Consider the following 17,848-nt stretch of genomic DNA (forward strand, 5'->3'; position numbering starts at 1 on the left):
CTACTGGACCTACACAGAACAGAAACACGAATAAGGTGCTTTGCACATTCTTGTCTTTTTGTGCTGTTGTTTCTTTTGCCCCCCCCTTTTTTTTTTTTAATAAAGACTTGCTAGCTAGTAAGTCTGTTCCTATGAAAATTGATGTATGTTTGTTAATACCTCTTCATAGCAGCAGACTTGCTAGCGAGCCTGGAGGCTGTGAAAAGCGCTATTAACAAACATACAAATATCAATTCTCGCAGCAGACTTACCCAGCCCTGGATGGGGAGGTGGGCAGGGAGACAGCGGGGGCCAGGGGAGATGGATGGGGGGCTGGAAAGGCAGCAGGGGGGTGAGCCAAAGGTTGGCACCTGCTGCCACGCAGCCAGGGTCCAGGGCTGGAGCCCGAAGCCCCATGACCAGAGCCTGCTGCCCGTCACCTCAGGGCTGGAGCCCAAAACCTGAGCCTCACCACTCCTGGGCAGGTGGGGAACTCACCAGTTGTTTAAGAAGCTTCATTTAAAAATTAAATTAAAATGCAGAGCCCCTCGGACCGGTGGCCAGGACCTGGGCAGTGTGAGTGCCACTGAAAATCAGCTTGCGTGCTGCCTTCGACAGGCGTGCCATAGGTTGCCTACCCCTGTCGTAGAGTCATAGAAATCTAGGGCCGGAAGGGACTTCAAGAGGTCATCCAGCCTAGCCCCCTAGGACACTGACCTCCTTTGTACAAGGCCTTGAGATCTGCATAAGGGATCCCTCCCCCCAATTCCCTCCTTCTACAGCAAAGTGGCCCCCTCTTCCCCCCCACAAACACCTTACCAACCCCCCAATTCACCCCGCCCCCCCAATTTCTAAGCCATCCAAACCCCCCAACCCAACGCCACAGCTGGGAGGGAGGCTACGGCTGCTGATCCACCCCCAGCCCCCCAGGTATCCCCCCCTTACCTAGCAATGCCCCCATCCACCTCAGGGGTTCCCCATTCTGCCCCCTCACTTCCCTAGAAGTCGCCCCACTGTCCCACCCTGCTACTAGAGGGGAGTCCTCTCTGCCCCCCATCTATATCCCTAGGGTCTGCCCTTCCCTCCCCTCTCTGCCCTCAACCTCCCCCTCCCCCCAGGGGTGCCCTCTCTGCCCCCCCTCGCAACCTCCCCCTCCCCCCAGGGGTCCCCTCTTTGCCCCCCACCCTCCACACAAGGACTCCCTCCCTGCCCCCCAACTCTCCCCCTCGGGGTTCCCCTCTCTATCCCCCCAGCCCAGGGGAACCCACCTTCTCTCACGCCTGGGCAGCTGCCCCGGAGATAAAAGGCCGCGGGCTCCCTCGAGTCCCCCGCCCGCGGCTCCATGCGCAGCCACTCACCCCCCGCCAGATCAGCGCAGCCCTCCAGCTTCCCATCATGCACCTCGCCCCCCATCATGTGGGGATGGGGAGGAAATGAGCAAAGCGCCTGGGCCCCGCCTTTCTCCGCTGATTGGCGGGCGCGGGTGAGGTCACAATTGCCGGGTAGAGGGTTGCGGGAATCGAAGTTGCAACGTGAGGACGAGGGGTGAGAGCGGGAGGGGCCGGGGCCTGGTGGGTTAGAGCAGGGGGGCGGGAGCCAGGACTCCTGGGTTCTCCCCAGCGCGGGGAGGGGAAGGGGGCGGGGCTGGGAGCCAGGACTCCTGGGTTCTCCCCAGCTCGGGGAGGGGGCGGGGCTGGGAGCCAGGACTCCTGGGTTCTCTCCCCAGCGCGGGGCTGGGAGCCAGGACTCCTGGGTTCTCTCCCCAGCGCGGGGAGGGGAAGGGGGCGGGGCTGGGAGCCAGGACTCCTGGGTTCTCTCCCCAGCGCGGGGAGGGGAGTGGGGATCCAGGCCACTGGAGGCAGATGGCACCGGTCCCTGTGTCTCAAGTCCTGCCCCCTTATCTTTGCCCTGCAGGTCCCCTCCCCAGCACCATGCCACGCCCGTGCCAGCACCGGTGTGGGGTGTGAGCTGCCAGGAGACGGGGACTCCCCCACCATCCAGCTGGCAATCAGAACCAACCACGTCTGAACATGGCACCAAACTGGATTGGATCCGGCACCGGTCGGACTCTGAGCTCCCTCCGCCAGCTGCTGCTCCAGGCTGGGCCCCGGCACGTCCCCTGCGGGCGGAGAACCGCCTCCCAGGCTAGCAAATCCGACCCCGAGGGGCTGGGGCGGAAAATGACCCAGCTCAAGAACAAGGCAGAGAAGCGGAGGCGGCAGCGTGAGAGGTTGGAGTCCATTGAAGCCGGAGTGGCCCGGAGGCAGGAGGTAGGGGGCACTCTCCCCTGGCAGTCGGTGCTGACCCCAGTGCCCTGTCTCTAGTGAAACTAAACAGCCCCTTTTAACTCCAAGAGAGGACATTATTTTTCCTTTTCTGTGACCCTGCTTTGCAGAGTTGCTGTGCGCCATCTATGCAACTGTCCCACCCCAGAAGTGGCTGCATTTCAGCATCCTGAGAGCAATCCCTGTACAGCGTTGCTGTGGACTGTTTTCCCCTAGCAGCTCCACCCCAGAGGCGGCTGCATTTCAGTGCTACAAGATCAATCCCTGTGCAGTGTTGCTGGGGGCTTTTACCCAGCTGCCCCACCCAAGAGGTGGCTGCATTTCAGTTCAGACTGACCTCCCCTATAAATCTCCTCTGTGATAAATGACACAGGTTAAATATCTATTATTCTGTAGTACGGCAAAGCCAGGTCTAATATGCGATTGTCCCCAGTATGGAGCCTGGTTCACATACCAGCATCTTCTTGGGTGTGTTTGGTTTTTCCCCAGGTACCTCAGGGGCAGGCTAAGGCGTGGGCTCCAAAAGACGTGGTTCTGTACAACATCCCAACGGCCGCCGGTCAGAAGAAAGGTATGATGGGAAAATGTAACCTCTCATGGATCCCTCTGCTCCACAGCTGGCGTGAGAGTGTTCTGTGCAGGGTCCATCTGTCCGAAGCCTCACTGTGTCTCTCCAGCCCCTAGGCCAGGCACTGCCCCCGCCCCTATAGAGACTTTGTTAGGGGCCTCTCTGTTCGTGGTTAACCGTATGCTGGGTCTCTCCCTAGACACTACCGTGCCGCTGCCGGCCTCTTACAGCCCCCGCTACGTGGAAGCCGCATGGTATGGGTGGTGGGAGAAGGAAGGATTCTTCAAACCTGAATATCAGGTAAAAACATCCGATGGAATCAGAGTCCTACCCTTGACATGGGTGGTGGTAGGGCTCAAAGTTGCACTGGGGGTGCTGTGTTGCAGGGAGCAGGGCGGGGGGCTCAGCAGGGGGCACTCTCCCCTTACCATGTTGACCCCAGTGCCCCTAGGGGGTGCTGTGCTGCAGGGAGTGGGGCGGGGAGGTAAGCAGGGGGCGCTGAGCTGGTTAAAACACCCTCTCTGTGTCTCAGAGCCGGCAGCCCCATGGGAAACCAGAAATCTTCTCCCTCTGCATCCCCCCGCCCAACGTCACGGGGTCCTTGCACCTGGGCCATGCCCTCACGGTAGCCATCGAGGACTCGCTGGTGCGATGGTGAGTAGGGGCTCGGAGGGATGGGGAATGGGCTATAGGGCCTTTCCCCTCTGGCCCCGGGGCGGGCTGTGGCCCACAGGGCCTGGCTGGTGACTCTCCGACTTGTGTTGCAGGCACAGGATGCAGGGCTTCCAGGTGCTGTGGGTGCCGGGATCGGATCATGCCGGAATCGCCACTCAGGTGAGACCGGAGGGGAAAGGGCGCGTCTACACTGCTGGGGCTCCAGCACCTCCCCGAGCAGCCGCAGAGAGGGTGATGGAAGCATTAATCCGCTGGCTTGGCTGCGTCTGCATGAGGGGTCAGATCGGCAGAGCTACAGCGCTCCGGGGCGTGGGATTTTCACACCCCTGAGAGATGGAGCTAGGTCAGCCGAAATTCTAAGTGTAGGTCGGGCTATGGTGGGTGTGTGCTGGAGGGAATCAACACTGCGCATGGCGCTGAATTGCAGCCACCTCTGGGCTGAGGCAGCGGGGGGGGAACAGCCAACAGCAACGCTGCGCAGGGATGGCTCTTGTAGCACTGAAATGCAGCCACCTCTGGGGTAGGGCAGCTGGGGGTCTCGTGCTGCATGTGTGTGTTCCTGCTGTGTGTGTGTCTCCCTCCCTCTGGTGACTCTCCCGTCTCCCCTGGCAGGCGGTGGTGGAGCGCAAGCTCTGGAAGGAGCGGGGTGCCCTGCGGCAGGACCTGACGCGAGGGGAATTCCTGGCCGAGGTCTGGAAATGGAAAGAGGAGTGAGTGCGGCTGTGGCGTCGCCGGCCTGAGTCAGTGCTGGGCTTGGTGGGGGCAATAGGGGGCGCTGGGCTTCAGAGAGCGAGACGGGGGCTCAGTGGGGGGCGCTGGCCCCTGGCAGTCAGTGCTGACCCCAATGGCCCAGTGCAGCACTAGGGGGGCTGTGGCTGGCACTGTCCCCTGGCAGTCAGTGCTGTAAATCAATGTTTCTTTCTCTGACCAGGAAAGGGGACGAGATTTTCCGACAGCTCAAAGCTCTGGGGGCATCTCTGGATTGGGACCGAGTCTGCTTCACCATGGACGCTGTGAGTGTCTGACGTGCAAATATGTTACTGTTCATGACCCAGGACTCCTGGGTTCTCTCCCCAGCTCTGGGAGGGGAGTGGGATCTAGTGGTTAGAACAGGGATGGCTGGGGGTCAGGACTCCTGGGTTCTCTCCCCAGCTCTGGGAGGGGGGTGGGGTCTCTCTGGTTGATCCTGGGATATGCCCATGCGAATGCCATTCCCTTCGCCCACACAGGGGTTCTCAGCGGCCGTGGCAGAGGCGTTCGTGCGATTGCACGAGGACGGGCTGGTGTACCGCGACCAGCGCCTGGTGAACTGGTCGTGCGCCCTGCGCTCCGCCATCTCCGACGTGGAGGTGAGTGTGTGGTCTGGGGGGCAGCACTGGGGATTGGGGGTGGGTTGTATCTTGGAGGGCTGTAGTTGGAGGAAAGCCGTGTGGTTCTTCCCCCTCCCCTCCCCCCGAGTCTCGTGACACAGTCTCTCCCCGGCAGGTGGAGACCCGGCAGCTCCAGGGTCGGACTGTGCTCCCTGTGCCCGGCTGCCCGGCCCCGGTGCCCTTTGGAGTGATGTTCACCTTTGCCTACAAAGTGGATGGACAGGAGGGTGAGTTCCCAAGCTCTGTACAGGTGGGGACAGCAGGTGCTCCCCAGCTACCCCACCCTAGAGGTGGCTGCATCTCAGTGCTGGGTGAGCAATCCACATGCTATGTTGCTGTGGGGCTGTTCCCCAGCGGCCCCACCCCAGAGGTGGCTGCATTTCAGCGCTGGGTGAGCGATCCCTGTGCTGTGTCGCTGTGTGACTCTTCCCCAGCGGCCCCACCCCAGAGGTGGCTGTTTTTTTGTTTGTTTGTTTTTTCATGGTAATAATCCAGCCCCATAAAGTCACCCTCTTTCTGTCTCTCCCTTGCCCTGTCTCTGTGTCGGGGGAAGACGAGGAGCTCCCTGTGGCCACCACCCGCCCGGAGACGATGCTGGGGGACATGGCTGTGGCCGTCCATCCCGACGACCCACGGTTCACGGTAAGGGGCGGAGAGGAGGGGTGTCTGGGATGAAGGGGGCAGGGTGTCTCGCAGGTGAGAGGTCATCTCCATGGAGACAGGGTGGAGCCACTTTGGGGCAGAGGAGAATAAGTTGTCTCCTTGGAGAAGGGGGCGGGGTTTTGGGGGAAGGCGGCGTCCTCTCCATGATGACAGGGATTGGGTCTCATGGGGCAGAAGGGTGAAGTCATCTCCATGGAGACAGACTGGTGTCTCCTGCGAGACAGGGGAAGGGTCTCTTTGGGGGCAGAAGGGGGCTAATGGGTGTGGTCTCATGGGGAGGAAGGCAGAGTCATCACTATGGAGATGAAGTTCATCGTCATGGAGACTGTCCTCTCTGGGGTCGGGGCAGGCTCTCTGGAAGAGAAGGGAGGGTCATTGCCATGGAGTTGGGGGGTGGGGTATCCATGGAGTTTAAAATGGGGGATCACTGGAAGTGTCGGGGCATAATGGATCTTGGCTTTGCTTCTCCCTTTTTATTTTGACAGCACCTGCACGGCAAGCGGCTCCAGCACCCATTCACTGGGCGCCTCCTGGCCATCATCACGGACCCCATGGTGGAGCGAGACCTGGGCACGGGTAAGCACCAGGCCCCTCAGCCCTATCAGGTCTCTGAGTCGGGCACTGGCTGGACAGTGGCTGTATTGGTGTCACTAGTGGGATCCAGGTCTTAGAGGTTCTTTCCTCTCCACCGTGCCCCCTGCAGGAGCCGTGAAGGTGACGCCGGCGCACAGCCATGCCGACTACGAACTGGGCAAGCACCATGGGCTGCCCCTGGTCTCTGTGATCGGGGAGGATGGGGCCATGACAGCTGAGTGTGGAGACTGGCTCCAGGTAATGACACCCCTCAGTCCTGACCCACAGCCCCCTGCTGTCCCAGCCCTGGACTCCCCCCCCGCCCCCAGCTCTGCTTGTGCCCCTCAGTCCCAACCCACAGCCCGTCTGTTTTAGTCTACTGCTCTGTTCCTTTCTAGGGCTTGAATCGCTTTGTGGCTCGTGAGAAAGTGGTGTCTGCCTTGAAGGAGAGAGGCCTGTACCGGGGTATGAAGGATCATGCCATGGCGCTGCCCCTCTGCAGGTAGTACACCCCCTTGCCGATGGAGGATGGAGCTGGGGAGTGAAGGGGGTTCAGTAGGGGGCGCTCTCCCCTTGCTGTCAGTGTTAGCCCCAATGCCCCAGTGTGGCGCAAGGGGGTGCTGTGCTGTTGGGAGTGGGTAGGAAGTTCCAGGATATTACAAATAAATCTATTTCTCTTTTCATCCTACAGTCGCTCTGGAGACGTGGTTGAGAACCTGCTGAAGAGCCAGTGGTTTCTCCGGTGTGAGGGAATGGCCCAGAGAGCCCTGGAGGTGAGGGGTCCCCTAATGGCAGCTCCCGCATCGTCACCGCTCAGCACAGGGAGTCCTGACTCCCAGCCTTCCCCTGCTTTAACCACTAGTTCACCTGACTTCGATTTAAGCCGTGATGGTGCCTCCATATTGGACTGCATAAATCCCTGAAGCATAGGCTGTAAGAGTTAATCTTGCTTTGGATGGGTCTTACATAAGAATCTCCTGATGGTGTTTGGTGGCAGTAGTGGGATACAGGATTCTCTCCTGAGAACTTTCCTAGTTCTGGGGGCTGTAGTGCAGCTTGGTCTGTCTGCCCTCTTGGAGGTTCTGCTGTCCAAGCCAGGTTTGCTTATCAGTCTCTGTCTCGCCCCTCAGGCTGTGGAGTCAGGGCGTCTGAAACTCACCCCGAAATTTCATGAGAAGAACTGGAGGACGTGGCTGTCCAACATCAGGTGAGGGGAGTTCTGCACCACTCTATCATTAGACCCTCTTCCCCACTCCAGAGCTGCAGATAGAACTCAGGCGTCCTGGTGTCCAGCCCTACCTGCTGTAACCCACTAGACCCCATTTCTCTCCCAGAGTGGGGATAGAACCCAGGAATCCTGAATCTCAGCCACCCCCCGACCTGGGATAGAACCCAGGAGTCCTGACTGCTAGGCTCCACCCCTCTCCTCTCTGGAGCCAGGATCCATCTTTGTTTAGTTTGTGAGCAACCCAATAATAACAAACTGGCATGTCAACAATTCAATGGGGAAGGCTGGCTCCTTACCTCAATCTGGAATGGCTCTCTATCGCCCCTTGTGGCTAACTGGGGAACTGGCATTAAACAAAATAATCTTATTGGCTTTATTATTTGCTTTATTGTAGCGATTGGTGCATTTCCCGACAGCTGTGGTGGGGCCATCAGATTCCAGCCTATCAGGTCTCTGTCTCAGGGTCATGTGACTTAGGCAAGGTGAGCTATTTGCTTATCTGGAATGTTATTGGCTGTGGGGGGAAGTTCCTGGCTATGCTAGCCCCAGCCTCTCCCAGCAGGGGTCGCTGTGGGGAGTGGGGCAGGGACGCTGGCTGTTGGGGGAGCTCCTAGCTACGCAACAGGGGGCACTTTAGCTAGCTAACTTGCATCTCTTGTCACGCGTTTATTAACAGGATGGGAGTGATGCATTGTGGGTTGTGGGCAGGACAGAGGCAGAAGCCCGCAGAAAAGCATCAGGGATTTTGAAGAAACCAGAAGAGGAAATGGAGCTGGTGAGAGGTAAAGAGAAGGGGTTTCTAGGGGGTGACTCTGGCAAGAAAGGAGGGGGTAAAGCCTCAAGTAACAAATGGGGCAAAGCCCCAGAGCTTCTCACTCCCCCCGTGCACTCACTTTTCACCCCTATCTGCTTCAGGACCTACTTTTGGTGTCTAAAGTGGGATACACAAAATTTCAACTATTTGCATAGGCTGTTACCCAGAATACTTGGCTTACGCCAGAGCAGGCCTTGGTGTCCCCATTCTGGAATGGGGTGGGGGGGAATGCCCTGTAATGTTGGGGGTGCTCCTGAGGGCAAATAACCCCGGAGTTGTTTTCTGTAGTGACCCCAACTTGTTTCAGACCCAGGGAAATTGGGGTAGTGCCCTACTCTAAGGGAGGCGGATGAGACCATGCAGAGATAAAGGAAAATACCCAATCCTGTGGAAGTCATTTATTATTGTAGGGTCCCCAGCGTGCTGCCTCCTTTGCTAACCTACCAAGCAGCTCATCGGCCGATGCTCTGTTTGTGTCTCCAGATGCTGATGTCCTGGATACCTGGTTCTCTTCTGCTCTCTTCCCCTTCGCCGCGCTGGGCTGGCCCCCTAAGGTGAGCAACACACAGAGCAAAGGGGACAGGTGGGACGCCGGGCTGGATGGGCCCATTGCTCACTCCTTCTCTTCCTCCCGCACAGGTTGGAGACCTCCAGGAATTCTATCCCAACAGCCTCTTGGAGACGGGCAGCGACCTGCTCTTCTTCTGGGTGGCTCGGATGGTGATGCTGGGGGAGCAGTTGACTGGAGTGCTGCCGTTCTCCCAGGTGTGCGAGGCAGGGGGAGCTCAGGGGGGCTGTGGGTTGGGATCGAGGGTGCCGGCAGAGCTGTGGTGGGGGGACCCAGGGCTGAGATAACGGGGTCTGCGGTTCTCTCTCTTTCCAGGTTTTCCTGCACTCCCTGGTACGTGATGCCCACGGCCGGAAGATGAGTAAATCTCTGGGGAACGTCGTAGACCCACTGGACGTCATTCACGGGGCCTCGCTGCAGGTACCACACCCCCCTCCCTCCCCGAGAGACCCTACGACAACAAACTGGCCCCTGCAGCATTGCAACAGGGCCCCAGAGAGACCCTGCAACAATAAACTGGGCCCTGCGTCTCTTCCCCCACCCCGAGAGACCCTTCAGTAACAAACTGGACCCTGCATTCCCCCTCCCCCTCAAGAGAGACCCTAAAATAACAAGGCCCTGCATCCCACCCCCAGAGAGACCCTGCAATGACAAACAGGGCCTTGCACTCCCCCCCCCCCATCTCTTTCCCCCTCGCCCTGCCAAGAGAGACCCTACAATAACTAGCCCCTGCATATCTCTCCTCGCCACCCCAGTGAAACACTACCATTCCAAAAAAAACCCCTAAACAACACAACCTCCGTGCTCCAGGCACCCCTATAATAACAAACTGGCTCGCCCAGCCCCTCCAGGAGACCCTACAATAACAAACTGGCCTGCATTCACCGGAGACCCTACAAAAACACATCCCTCCCCGTCATGCCTGCCCCTGATGAGGCTCTCTCCTCGTTGCAGGATTTGCAGGGGAGGCTGCGAGATGGGAACCTGGACCCCCAAGAGGCGGCCATCGCTATGGAGGGACAGGTGGGTCCTTCCCCTCCCTTGTCCTGCCCCACTGACCCCCTTCCCCCATTCCCTTCAGTCAGCTCCTCCCCTTCATATCATCACCCTTCCATTCCAGAGACGAGACTTCCCCCAGGGGATCCCCGAATGCGGCACCGACGCCTTGAGATTCGCGCTGTGCTCCCATCGGGTCCAAGGTGAGAGCAGGTGCCTTTCCCCTCTAGGGGGCACTGGCTCTGATCCAACCCCAGGGTGGGGGACTGGCTGGCTCAGGGGTGCAGGGAATGGGACATGGGGCCTTTCCCCTCTGGGGGGCGCTGGCTCTGATCCAGCCCCAGGGCAGGGCACTGGCTGGCTTGGGGGCTGGGATCGGGGCCTTTCCCCACTTCTCTACATTGCCCCCAGGGGACGACATTAACCTGGATGTGGCCACGGTGCTGAGCTCCCGGCACTTCTGCAACAAGGTGTGGAACGCCGTCCGATTCACTCTGGGGGCCCTGGGAGAGGGGTTTGCCCCACAGACCCCGGAGGAGGTAATGGGGTGTTTCGGGGGTGGGGAGGAGTTATGAGCAGCATTGGTTCCCTCTGCTGGCTGTGGGTGGAACTGCAGGGGGCAGTATAATGGGGAGGAGGGGGCACTGGGTACCAATGGCTCCTTCTGCTGGGCGCCTGTGGTATTGCAGGGGGTAGTATAATGAGTGACCATGGATGTATCTGACATGCTCTGTTGGGGACAAGGTGCATGGCAGGGAGGTGGGGAAATACTGGGTCTATGTGGTGCCCTCTGCTGGGCTTGGGTGGTATTGCAGGGAGGCAGCAATGAGCCCCAGAGATTTCTGTAACTAGGGCTGGAGTCAATCCTCCATCCCCCGCCAGGTCTGCCCCAGCTCCCCCATGGACCGATGGATCCTTAGTCGTCTCTACCACACTGCAGCGGACTGCGGCCAGCAGTTTGGGGAGTATGAGCTGCATTTGGTCACATCCACCATCCACCACTTCTGGCTGCACAACTTCTGCGACGTCTACTTGGTGAGTGTCAGTTCTCCTCTGGCCTGGGTGGGAATCCTGCCCTCCCGGCTCTGTGTGGGGAGTTTTGTTGAATCTCGCCCTAGCCCCTGTTTCTGCCTGTTTATAAAAATATATGCTCAAGAAGAAGCAGATCAGGATTGAGGGGCCTGCGGGTCAGGATTGAGGGGTACAGGTAGACCTGGGGGGAGGGGGGATACCAAATGAGATATCCCAGTGTCTTGGTCCCATCTACAACCCTCCTTTGTTTATCCTTCCAACCTACCTATCCAACCCATCATCCAGTCTTCCACCCAACTTTGTAACATACCCACCCCAACGAATCCATCCAACCCAGCCCAACCCAACGAATCCATCCAACCCAGCCCAACCCAACGTAGCCATCCAACCGTCCGCCCAACCCAATGTAGCCATCCAACTGTCCGTCCATCCAACCCAGCCCAACCCAACGTAGCCATCCAACCGTCGGTCCAACCCAGCGTATCCATCCAACCATCTGTCCAACCCGTCATATCCATCCAACCACCCGTCCAACCTAGCCCAACCCAACGTAGCCATCCAACCATCTGTCCAACCTGTCATATCCATCCAACCACCCGTCCAACCTAGCCCAACCCAACATAGCCATCCAACCATCTGTCCAACCCGTCATATCCATCCAACCACCTGTCCAGCCCAGCCCAACGTAACCATCCGTCCAACTGTCCGTCCAACCCAACGTAGCCATCCAACCGTCCGTCCAACCCAACGTAGCCATCCAACCACCAGTCCAGCCCAGCCAAGCCCAACCCAGGTTATCCATCCAACCCAACCCAACATAGCCATCCAACCGTCCATCCAACATAGCTCATCCCATCAAGTCCAACCACCAGGGCCGGATCCAAGTTTTTTGCCGCCCCAAGCAAAAAAAATGTCCCGCGCCCCCCAGCCCTGCCCCATCTCCACCCCTTCCCCAAATCCCTGGCCCCGCCTCCTCCCCTGGGTGCGCCGCATTTCCCCTCCTACCCCTTCCTCCCGTCCCAGGCAAGCCTGGGAGGGAGAGGGGAGAAGCAGAGCGGCGGCGGCACGCTTGGGGGAGCAGGCGGCAGTGGAGCGGAGGTGAGCTGGGGGGGGGAGCGGTTCCTCTGCCCCCCCCCCCGGTTACTTCCTGCGGCCCTCCCTGCGCCCCCCACTGCCGCAGCTCACCTCCACTCAGGGCCGGCTCCCGGCTTTTTGTGCCCCAAGGAAAAAAAGGAGCCCGAGTGCCGCCCCTTGTTAAGTGCCACCCCAAGCACGTGCTTGGAGTGCTGGTGCCTCGAGCCAGCCCTGCCAGCCATCATGTCCAACCCAACCCAACCCATCTAACCCAATGTAACTAACCCATCCATCCAACACAACCTATCCACCTAAGCTGTCATCACCCTGCTATACGGCCTCTCCCTCCCTTGGCAGGAGTCGGTGAAGCCCGTGCTGCAGAGCAGGGATCAATCCCGGATCCTGCAGACCCGCCAGACGCTCCTCAGCTGCGCCGACCTGGGCCTGCGCCTCCTCTCGCCCTTCATGCCCTACCTGACGGAGGAGCTGTGGCAGCGGCTCCCCAAGCCGGACGCGGACCCCGCTCCCAGCATCTGCGTGGCCGGATACCCCAGTGCTGGGCAGCTGGTGGGTCAGCTCTGGGCGCCGAACGGGAAGAGGTGGCTCAGTGGAGAGGGGGTTGGGCTGGGACCTGCGGGACCTGAGTTCAGTTCCCAGCCCTGCCACTGCCTGCCTGTGTCATCGTGGGCAAGTCACTGAATCTTTCTGGGCCTCTGTGAAACAGGAATAATAATAATTAATAACTCTCCCCTTGTCTAGTAGACAGTGAGCTCTGTGGGGCAGGGACTGTCTCTCCCTGTGTGCCTGTGCAGCGCCCGGCACAACAGGGCCCTGATCTCAGCTGGGGCTTTTCTATGTTACTGTAACACAATAATGAACAACAGCATCACAAGTGAGGGGTCACTGGTTTGTTACTGTAACTTTGATTATAAACCCATGGTCTTTGCTAGCAGTAGATTGACAGAGATGGTAGTAGGGGGTGGGGAGGTTGTTACTGTAGGGTTGCTCATGAACAGTCAGCCCTGGACTCCAGTAGGACCTGGGGGAAGCAGCCTTAGGCAGCGCTGCTTCCTGGTGGGGCACGTCAGAAACCACTGAATTCCCTTCCCTTCGCTGCAGGCCCATTGGTGTCGCCCCGCGGATGAGGACGACTTCCTGCTGGCGCAGGAAGTGGTGCGGGTGGTGCGTGCCCTGAGGGTGACCTACCGGCTGACGAGAGCCCGGCCACCCGGTGAGCAGAGGGATCCCTGCCCATAGGGGCAGGAGGGAGTTCATGCCCCATGGCCTCTGTGCTGAGCTTGTCAATGACGGGCACTGGCTAGTGCCACCTGGGCTGGGCGTTTAGGAACCCGGCTAAATTGCCTTGTCCCTACAGGACATGGGAGGGTGCATCCCATTGGGGACTGCAATTCCCAGCACGCACTGGGAGAGCAGCCTCACCCCATTGGCTGCCACCCTGGCTCTAGCACCATCATGTACACCTGATGTGATAGGTGTGGCCTGTGGGGGGACTACAATTCCCAGAATGCACTGGGAGGGGAGCCTTTGCTCCATTGGTTCTAGCCTTATCTTGTGTGGTTGCCCCATATGGGTAAGATGGTGTCTGTGCCCCACTGGGGGAGACTGCAATTCCCCAGCATGCACTGGGAGGGCAACCTTACCACATTGGCCATACCCGCCATGTTGGAGGGACCAAACAGGGCTAGAGCCAGGTTGGCAGCCAATCAGCACTACAATTCCCAGCATGCCCTGGGAGGGCTGCCCTGCCCCATTGGCTTATGGGCTTTCTCTCTCTGTCCCTGCAGTCTACCTGATGTGCTCAGAGCCAGCTGCCCACAGAGTGTACGAGGAGTACAGAGAGCCCCTGCAAACCCTGTCCCTGGCCGGCTCTCTGAAGCTTTGCCCCTCCTCCAAGGGTGCGGAGCCTCCTGTGGGCTGGGTGTGGGGGAGAGTGAACGACCACACTGAGATCTATATGGACCTGCAGGTAAGAGCCAGATGCAAACATCAGACATCAGGGCAGGTTGGGATGGAGGGCAGGGGGTCAGGAAGAACACTGGATAGTGTTGTTCAGTGAGGTGCATTGTGGGAGAGATTATGGCTTCCTCTGGCCGCTGCAACAGGTGGGATACTGGGCTAGATGGGCCCGTGGCTCTGATCTGGGGTGGCAGAGGGCAGGGAAGGATCCCAGGCTAGACGGGTCCCTGGGACCTTGCGTATGGTGATGGGTTAGCGGAGGCAGGGGAGCAGTGTTCAGAGATCAGGGGCCCATTGGGGAGAAGGCGCAGGGCCAGTCAGGAATGTCCTCATGGGGAGGCGACTCAGGCTCCAGTTCCCATTGCCTAGAGGGTTAACTAGGCTCTTGGCTTGAGGTTGCACCACATCTCTCGAGGAAATTATTTCCCTAGCGGGACTGTGGCTGTATTGCCACAATGGGGCATACTCCAGGATTGAACCTGGGACCTGAAAACCCATCCTCGAGCCCTTCGGCTAAAGGACTCCTCCCCCCACACCACTAAGCTGTGGTGTCGGCAGCAGAATGCTATACCCAGTGTCACCTCTAGAGGGTGACATGATCACACATTTAACCAGGGTGTCCATCCTATCCCTGGAAGGGTCTGTTATACCCAGTGTCACCACTAGAGGGTGACAAGATCGCACACGCTTAACGCTTGTATTACTCTACACCTGGCTGTTTCATACCATCCTTTCCTGACAATCCCAGGGGCTGGTTGACCCCGAGGCGGAGCTCCCCCGGCTAGCGGCCCGTAAGAAGAAGCTGGAGCGGCAGATCTTGGAGCTTACGGCACGGACCCAGGCGTCTGGCTACCAGGAGAAGGTCTCACCGAGAGCCCAGGCAGAGTGTCAGCAGAAGGTGATGGGCGGCAGTGGCTGGTGGGGTTTGTCTGGTTGAAATGCTTTTAAAATATTTATTCAATGGGGTAAAAAAGCCCTTTTCCTGCATTCACATTTTCACCTTTTTTATTATTATTTTATTATTTTGTGAATATTTGGGGGGGGGGTTGAATTTTTTAAAGCAAAACATTTTTCCTGAAAATTTTGCTTATTTTTAATCAAAACTTTCTTTTTTTTCAATTTTCCCTGAGTTTCAAAAGTCACCTTTTTTTGAAAACCATTTGTTTTTAAATATTTCCAGTGAATTTTTTTTAACCCCACCCTGTGATTTCAACTGACTCGGATTAATAAAAGAAACCAGTGGAGACATTTCTTAGGAAATGAGAAACGAACACATTCGATTTTAAACCAGGCAACAAGGGCAAGAAAAACCTTTTTTGATTTTTTTTTCAAAATTTCTCGGGGAAACGTTTTTCTTTTGTATGTATGAGAGAGAGAGGCTTGGTCCAGCTGCTAGGGGTGTGTGTGTGTGTGTGTGTGTGTGTGTGTGTGTGTGTGTGTACATATTTTCCCATGTGTATGTGTGAATGTGTAAGTGTATTTTCCATTACAGCACTAGAGGGGAGTGTATGATGCCCATTTTAGCCACTGGGGGTGACGTTGAGAGAGAATTTGGAGGGGTGTCCATGTGCCCATGTACAAATGACAGGTGAATTTGGAGGTAGGGTGGATATGGGTGTGTGTGTGTGTGTATTGATCCCCATGACGGGTGAATTTGGAGGTGCGGTGAATATGGGGGTGTGTGTGTATTGATCCCAGTGATGGGTGAATTTGGAGGTGGGGGGATGTCCGGGTTGGGAGGGGGGCATGTCGGCGATGGAGGACGTGACTACGTTGATCAGATCTGCATTCCCCTCTCCCTCCCCCCGGTAGATTTCCTCTCTCCGGACTGAGCTGGAGCAGCTGAATCAGGCCCTGGAGAGCTTCGGCCGCATGTCAGCAGGGCTGGGAACGCCTCCGTCAGCCGATGAATGAGTCACCTCTGGGCAAACTGGATCCATCGCTGCTGGATGTGGAAGGGACCCAGGCGATCGGGCAGCCAGAGGCCGGGCTCTAATGCTGAGGATCAATGTGACTGAGATGCGAAGAGTCTTGAAGGCCTGTAGGGGGCCAGCTGGAGGGGGTCACTCGTGCTGCAGAGCGGGACTGTGGGTGCAAAGCACCAGAGCGCAGGTGCAGACTGCTCTGCCCTGGCCACCAGGGGTCACACTCGCGCCACGGATGGCGCAAACAAGCCAATTTCTAAGGGGCAGAGGAAACTGCCCTGTCTGGGTGCATGGCACACCCCTTGTCCCACTCTAACCTCAGGGCAGGGCTCACTTACCTCTAGGGGGCGCCGTGACCCTCAGGCTCTGCCCCGCCCTCATGAGGGCAATTCAGACTGAACGGCCTCTGGACTTGGATTTCCCGCAGGATCCACCCCAGAACCAGCTTCTGTTTGTCAAACCAGGCGCATCCCGGTGGGCAGATGTCACAGACCTATAGCCCGTTCATCTCTCATGGCGCTGGCTTTTATGGAAATGAGGCGAGGCCCCGCGGCCTTCTGGGAAAATGAGCCAGTGGGTCTGTGGGGAAGGTGGGTCACCCATTAAAACTGATGGGGAACTAACCTGCTCTGTGACGTCAGAGCTGCTTTTATAGCGTCGCCTGAAGACAAGCGTGTGTGTGTGTGTGTGTGTGTGTGTGTGTGTGTGTTGTGGTTGTCGCCTGGGCTCTTGCTTGTGTATGTATTATATTGAGGACTTAAGAATTCCCAGTTAACACTCTGAAGTTTGGTAGGTTCTCGGCCCAAGATCAGGCCCTGGATCAGTAGAATTGCTGTTCACGTGGGAACCCTGCTGTGCAGGGGTGGAACACTCATGCTTAGAAAAAAATCTTCTGTATTTGGAATTGTTTTAACACACTTCACCAAGTGACAAACATTCTAGCCCAGCAAGGATGACGGAGATAAAACCGAATGTGCGGGTGAGCATCTATCTACTCTCACCAATCTGGCAGAACAACCTGAAATATTAGTCATTATCTTCCTCATCATCAGCAGCAGCAGCAGCAGCGGTCATCATGCTGGCATCTCCCACCCGCTGCTTATGCTAAGGCGTTTTGGGTCTTATGCCTTGATTAGTTGAGCTAAGCTATTGTCTGACAGGCCTTGAGGTGCATTGGTTCATGGCTGTTCTGCCTTAACTTACACGGATGCCTGACTAGCAAATGCCTCTATCTAAATCCATGGTGCTCCCACAGCTTGAATACTGAGGGCAGATGTAGTCGCCCCATTTCAAAAAAGGTATCTTGGAATTGGAAAAGGTTCAGAAAAGGGCAACAAAAATGATTGGGGGTATGGAACAGCTTCCATATGAGGCGAAATTGATAAGACTGGGACTTTTCAGCTTGGAAAAGAGACGACTAATGGGGGATATGATAGAGGTCTATAAAATCAGGACTGGTGTGGAGAAAGTAAATAAGGACGTGTTATTTACTCCTTCACAGAACACAGGAACCAGGGGTCACCCAATGAAATTAATAGGCAGCAGGTTTAAAACAAACAAAAGGCAGTATTTCTTCACACAACGCCCGCTCAACCTGTGGAACTCCTTTGCAGAGGATGTTGTGAAGGCCAAGACTATCACAGGGTTCAAAAAAGAACTAGATAAATTCATGGAGGATAGGTTCATTAATGGCTGTTAGCCAGGATGGGCAGGGATGGTGTCCCTGGCCTCTGTTTGCCAGAAGCTGGGAATGGGCGACAGGCGATGGATCACTTGATGATTCCCTGTTCTGTTCATTCCCTCTGGGGCACCTGGCACTGGCCATTGTCAGAAGACAGGACACTGGGCTAGATGGACCTTTGGTCTGACCCATTGTGGACGTTCTTATGCCTAGACCTGCAGGCTACAGTGTGCGTGGAGCGGGAGGCTACCTCTTCAGACAGCATGATATAACTATTGTAGTGTGTGAACGGGGGGGTGTCTCTTTATGTGTTGCCACCTAGCAACTGCCCCTGTGTACAGTATACTAGACCTACCACTAGGAGAGGATCCCCATTAGGTCAAACAGAGACGCGGGAGTTCGGGCTTGGAAGAATCAGGATTCTAATCCTGGCTCCCCAG

The 17,848-nt window shown here is 57.3% G+C and overlaps 1 protein-coding gene across 3 annotated transcripts; it reads left to right on the top strand.

Moving 5' to 3' along the window:
* The first annotated feature begins 1,477 nt into the window (after nt 1–1,477).
* VARS2 (valyl-tRNA synthetase 2, mitochondrial) lies at nt 1,478–16,334 on the top strand. Of its 3 annotated transcripts, XM_024214494.3 has the most exons (30): nt 1,478–1,511; nt 1,894–2,249; nt 2,754–2,835; nt 3,032–3,132; nt 3,365–3,486; nt 3,600–3,666; nt 4,120–4,217; nt 4,439–4,520; nt 4,737–4,856; nt 4,993–5,104; nt 5,431–5,519; nt 6,026–6,116; nt 6,244–6,371; nt 6,512–6,615; nt 6,805–6,886; nt 7,244–7,320; nt 7,736–7,823; nt 8,018–8,123; nt 8,639–8,709; nt 8,795–8,920; nt 9,039–9,143; nt 9,678–9,746; nt 9,844–9,922; nt 10,131–10,258; nt 10,602–10,754; nt 12,183–12,392; nt 12,945–13,056; nt 13,631–13,812; nt 14,551–14,700; nt 15,615–16,334. In XM_024214494.3, the coding sequence occupies exons 2-30, from the start codon at nt 2,010–2,012 to the stop codon at nt 15,714–15,716; spliced, it is 3,276 nt and encodes a 1,091-aa protein (XP_024070262.2). In that variant the 5' UTR covers nt 1,478–1,511; nt 1,894–2,009; the 3' UTR covers nt 15,717–16,334. The 3 variants fall into 3 exon arrangements, with proteins under 3 accessions (XP_024070262.2, XP_029769504.1, XP_029769505.1); XM_029913644.1 differs by lacking the exons at nt 1,478–1,511; nt 1,894–2,249; nt 2,754–2,835 and having other exon boundaries at nt 2,948–3,132; XM_029913645.1 differs by lacking the exons at nt 1,478–1,511; nt 1,894–2,249; nt 2,754–2,835; ... (1 more) ...; nt 14,551–14,700; nt 15,615–16,334 and having other exon boundaries at nt 2,948–3,132; nt 12,183–12,396; nt 12,945–13,045.
* Nucleotides 16,335–17,848: the final 1,514 nt, after the last annotated feature.

Source organism: Terrapene carolina, unplaced genomic scaffold, assembly GCF_002925995.2.
Source record: "Terrapene carolina triunguis isolate 2854851 unplaced genomic scaffold, T_m_triunguis-2.0 Scaffold752, whole genome shotgun sequence".
Classification (NCBI taxonomy): Eukaryota; Metazoa; Chordata; order Testudines; family Emydidae; genus Terrapene; species Terrapene triunguis.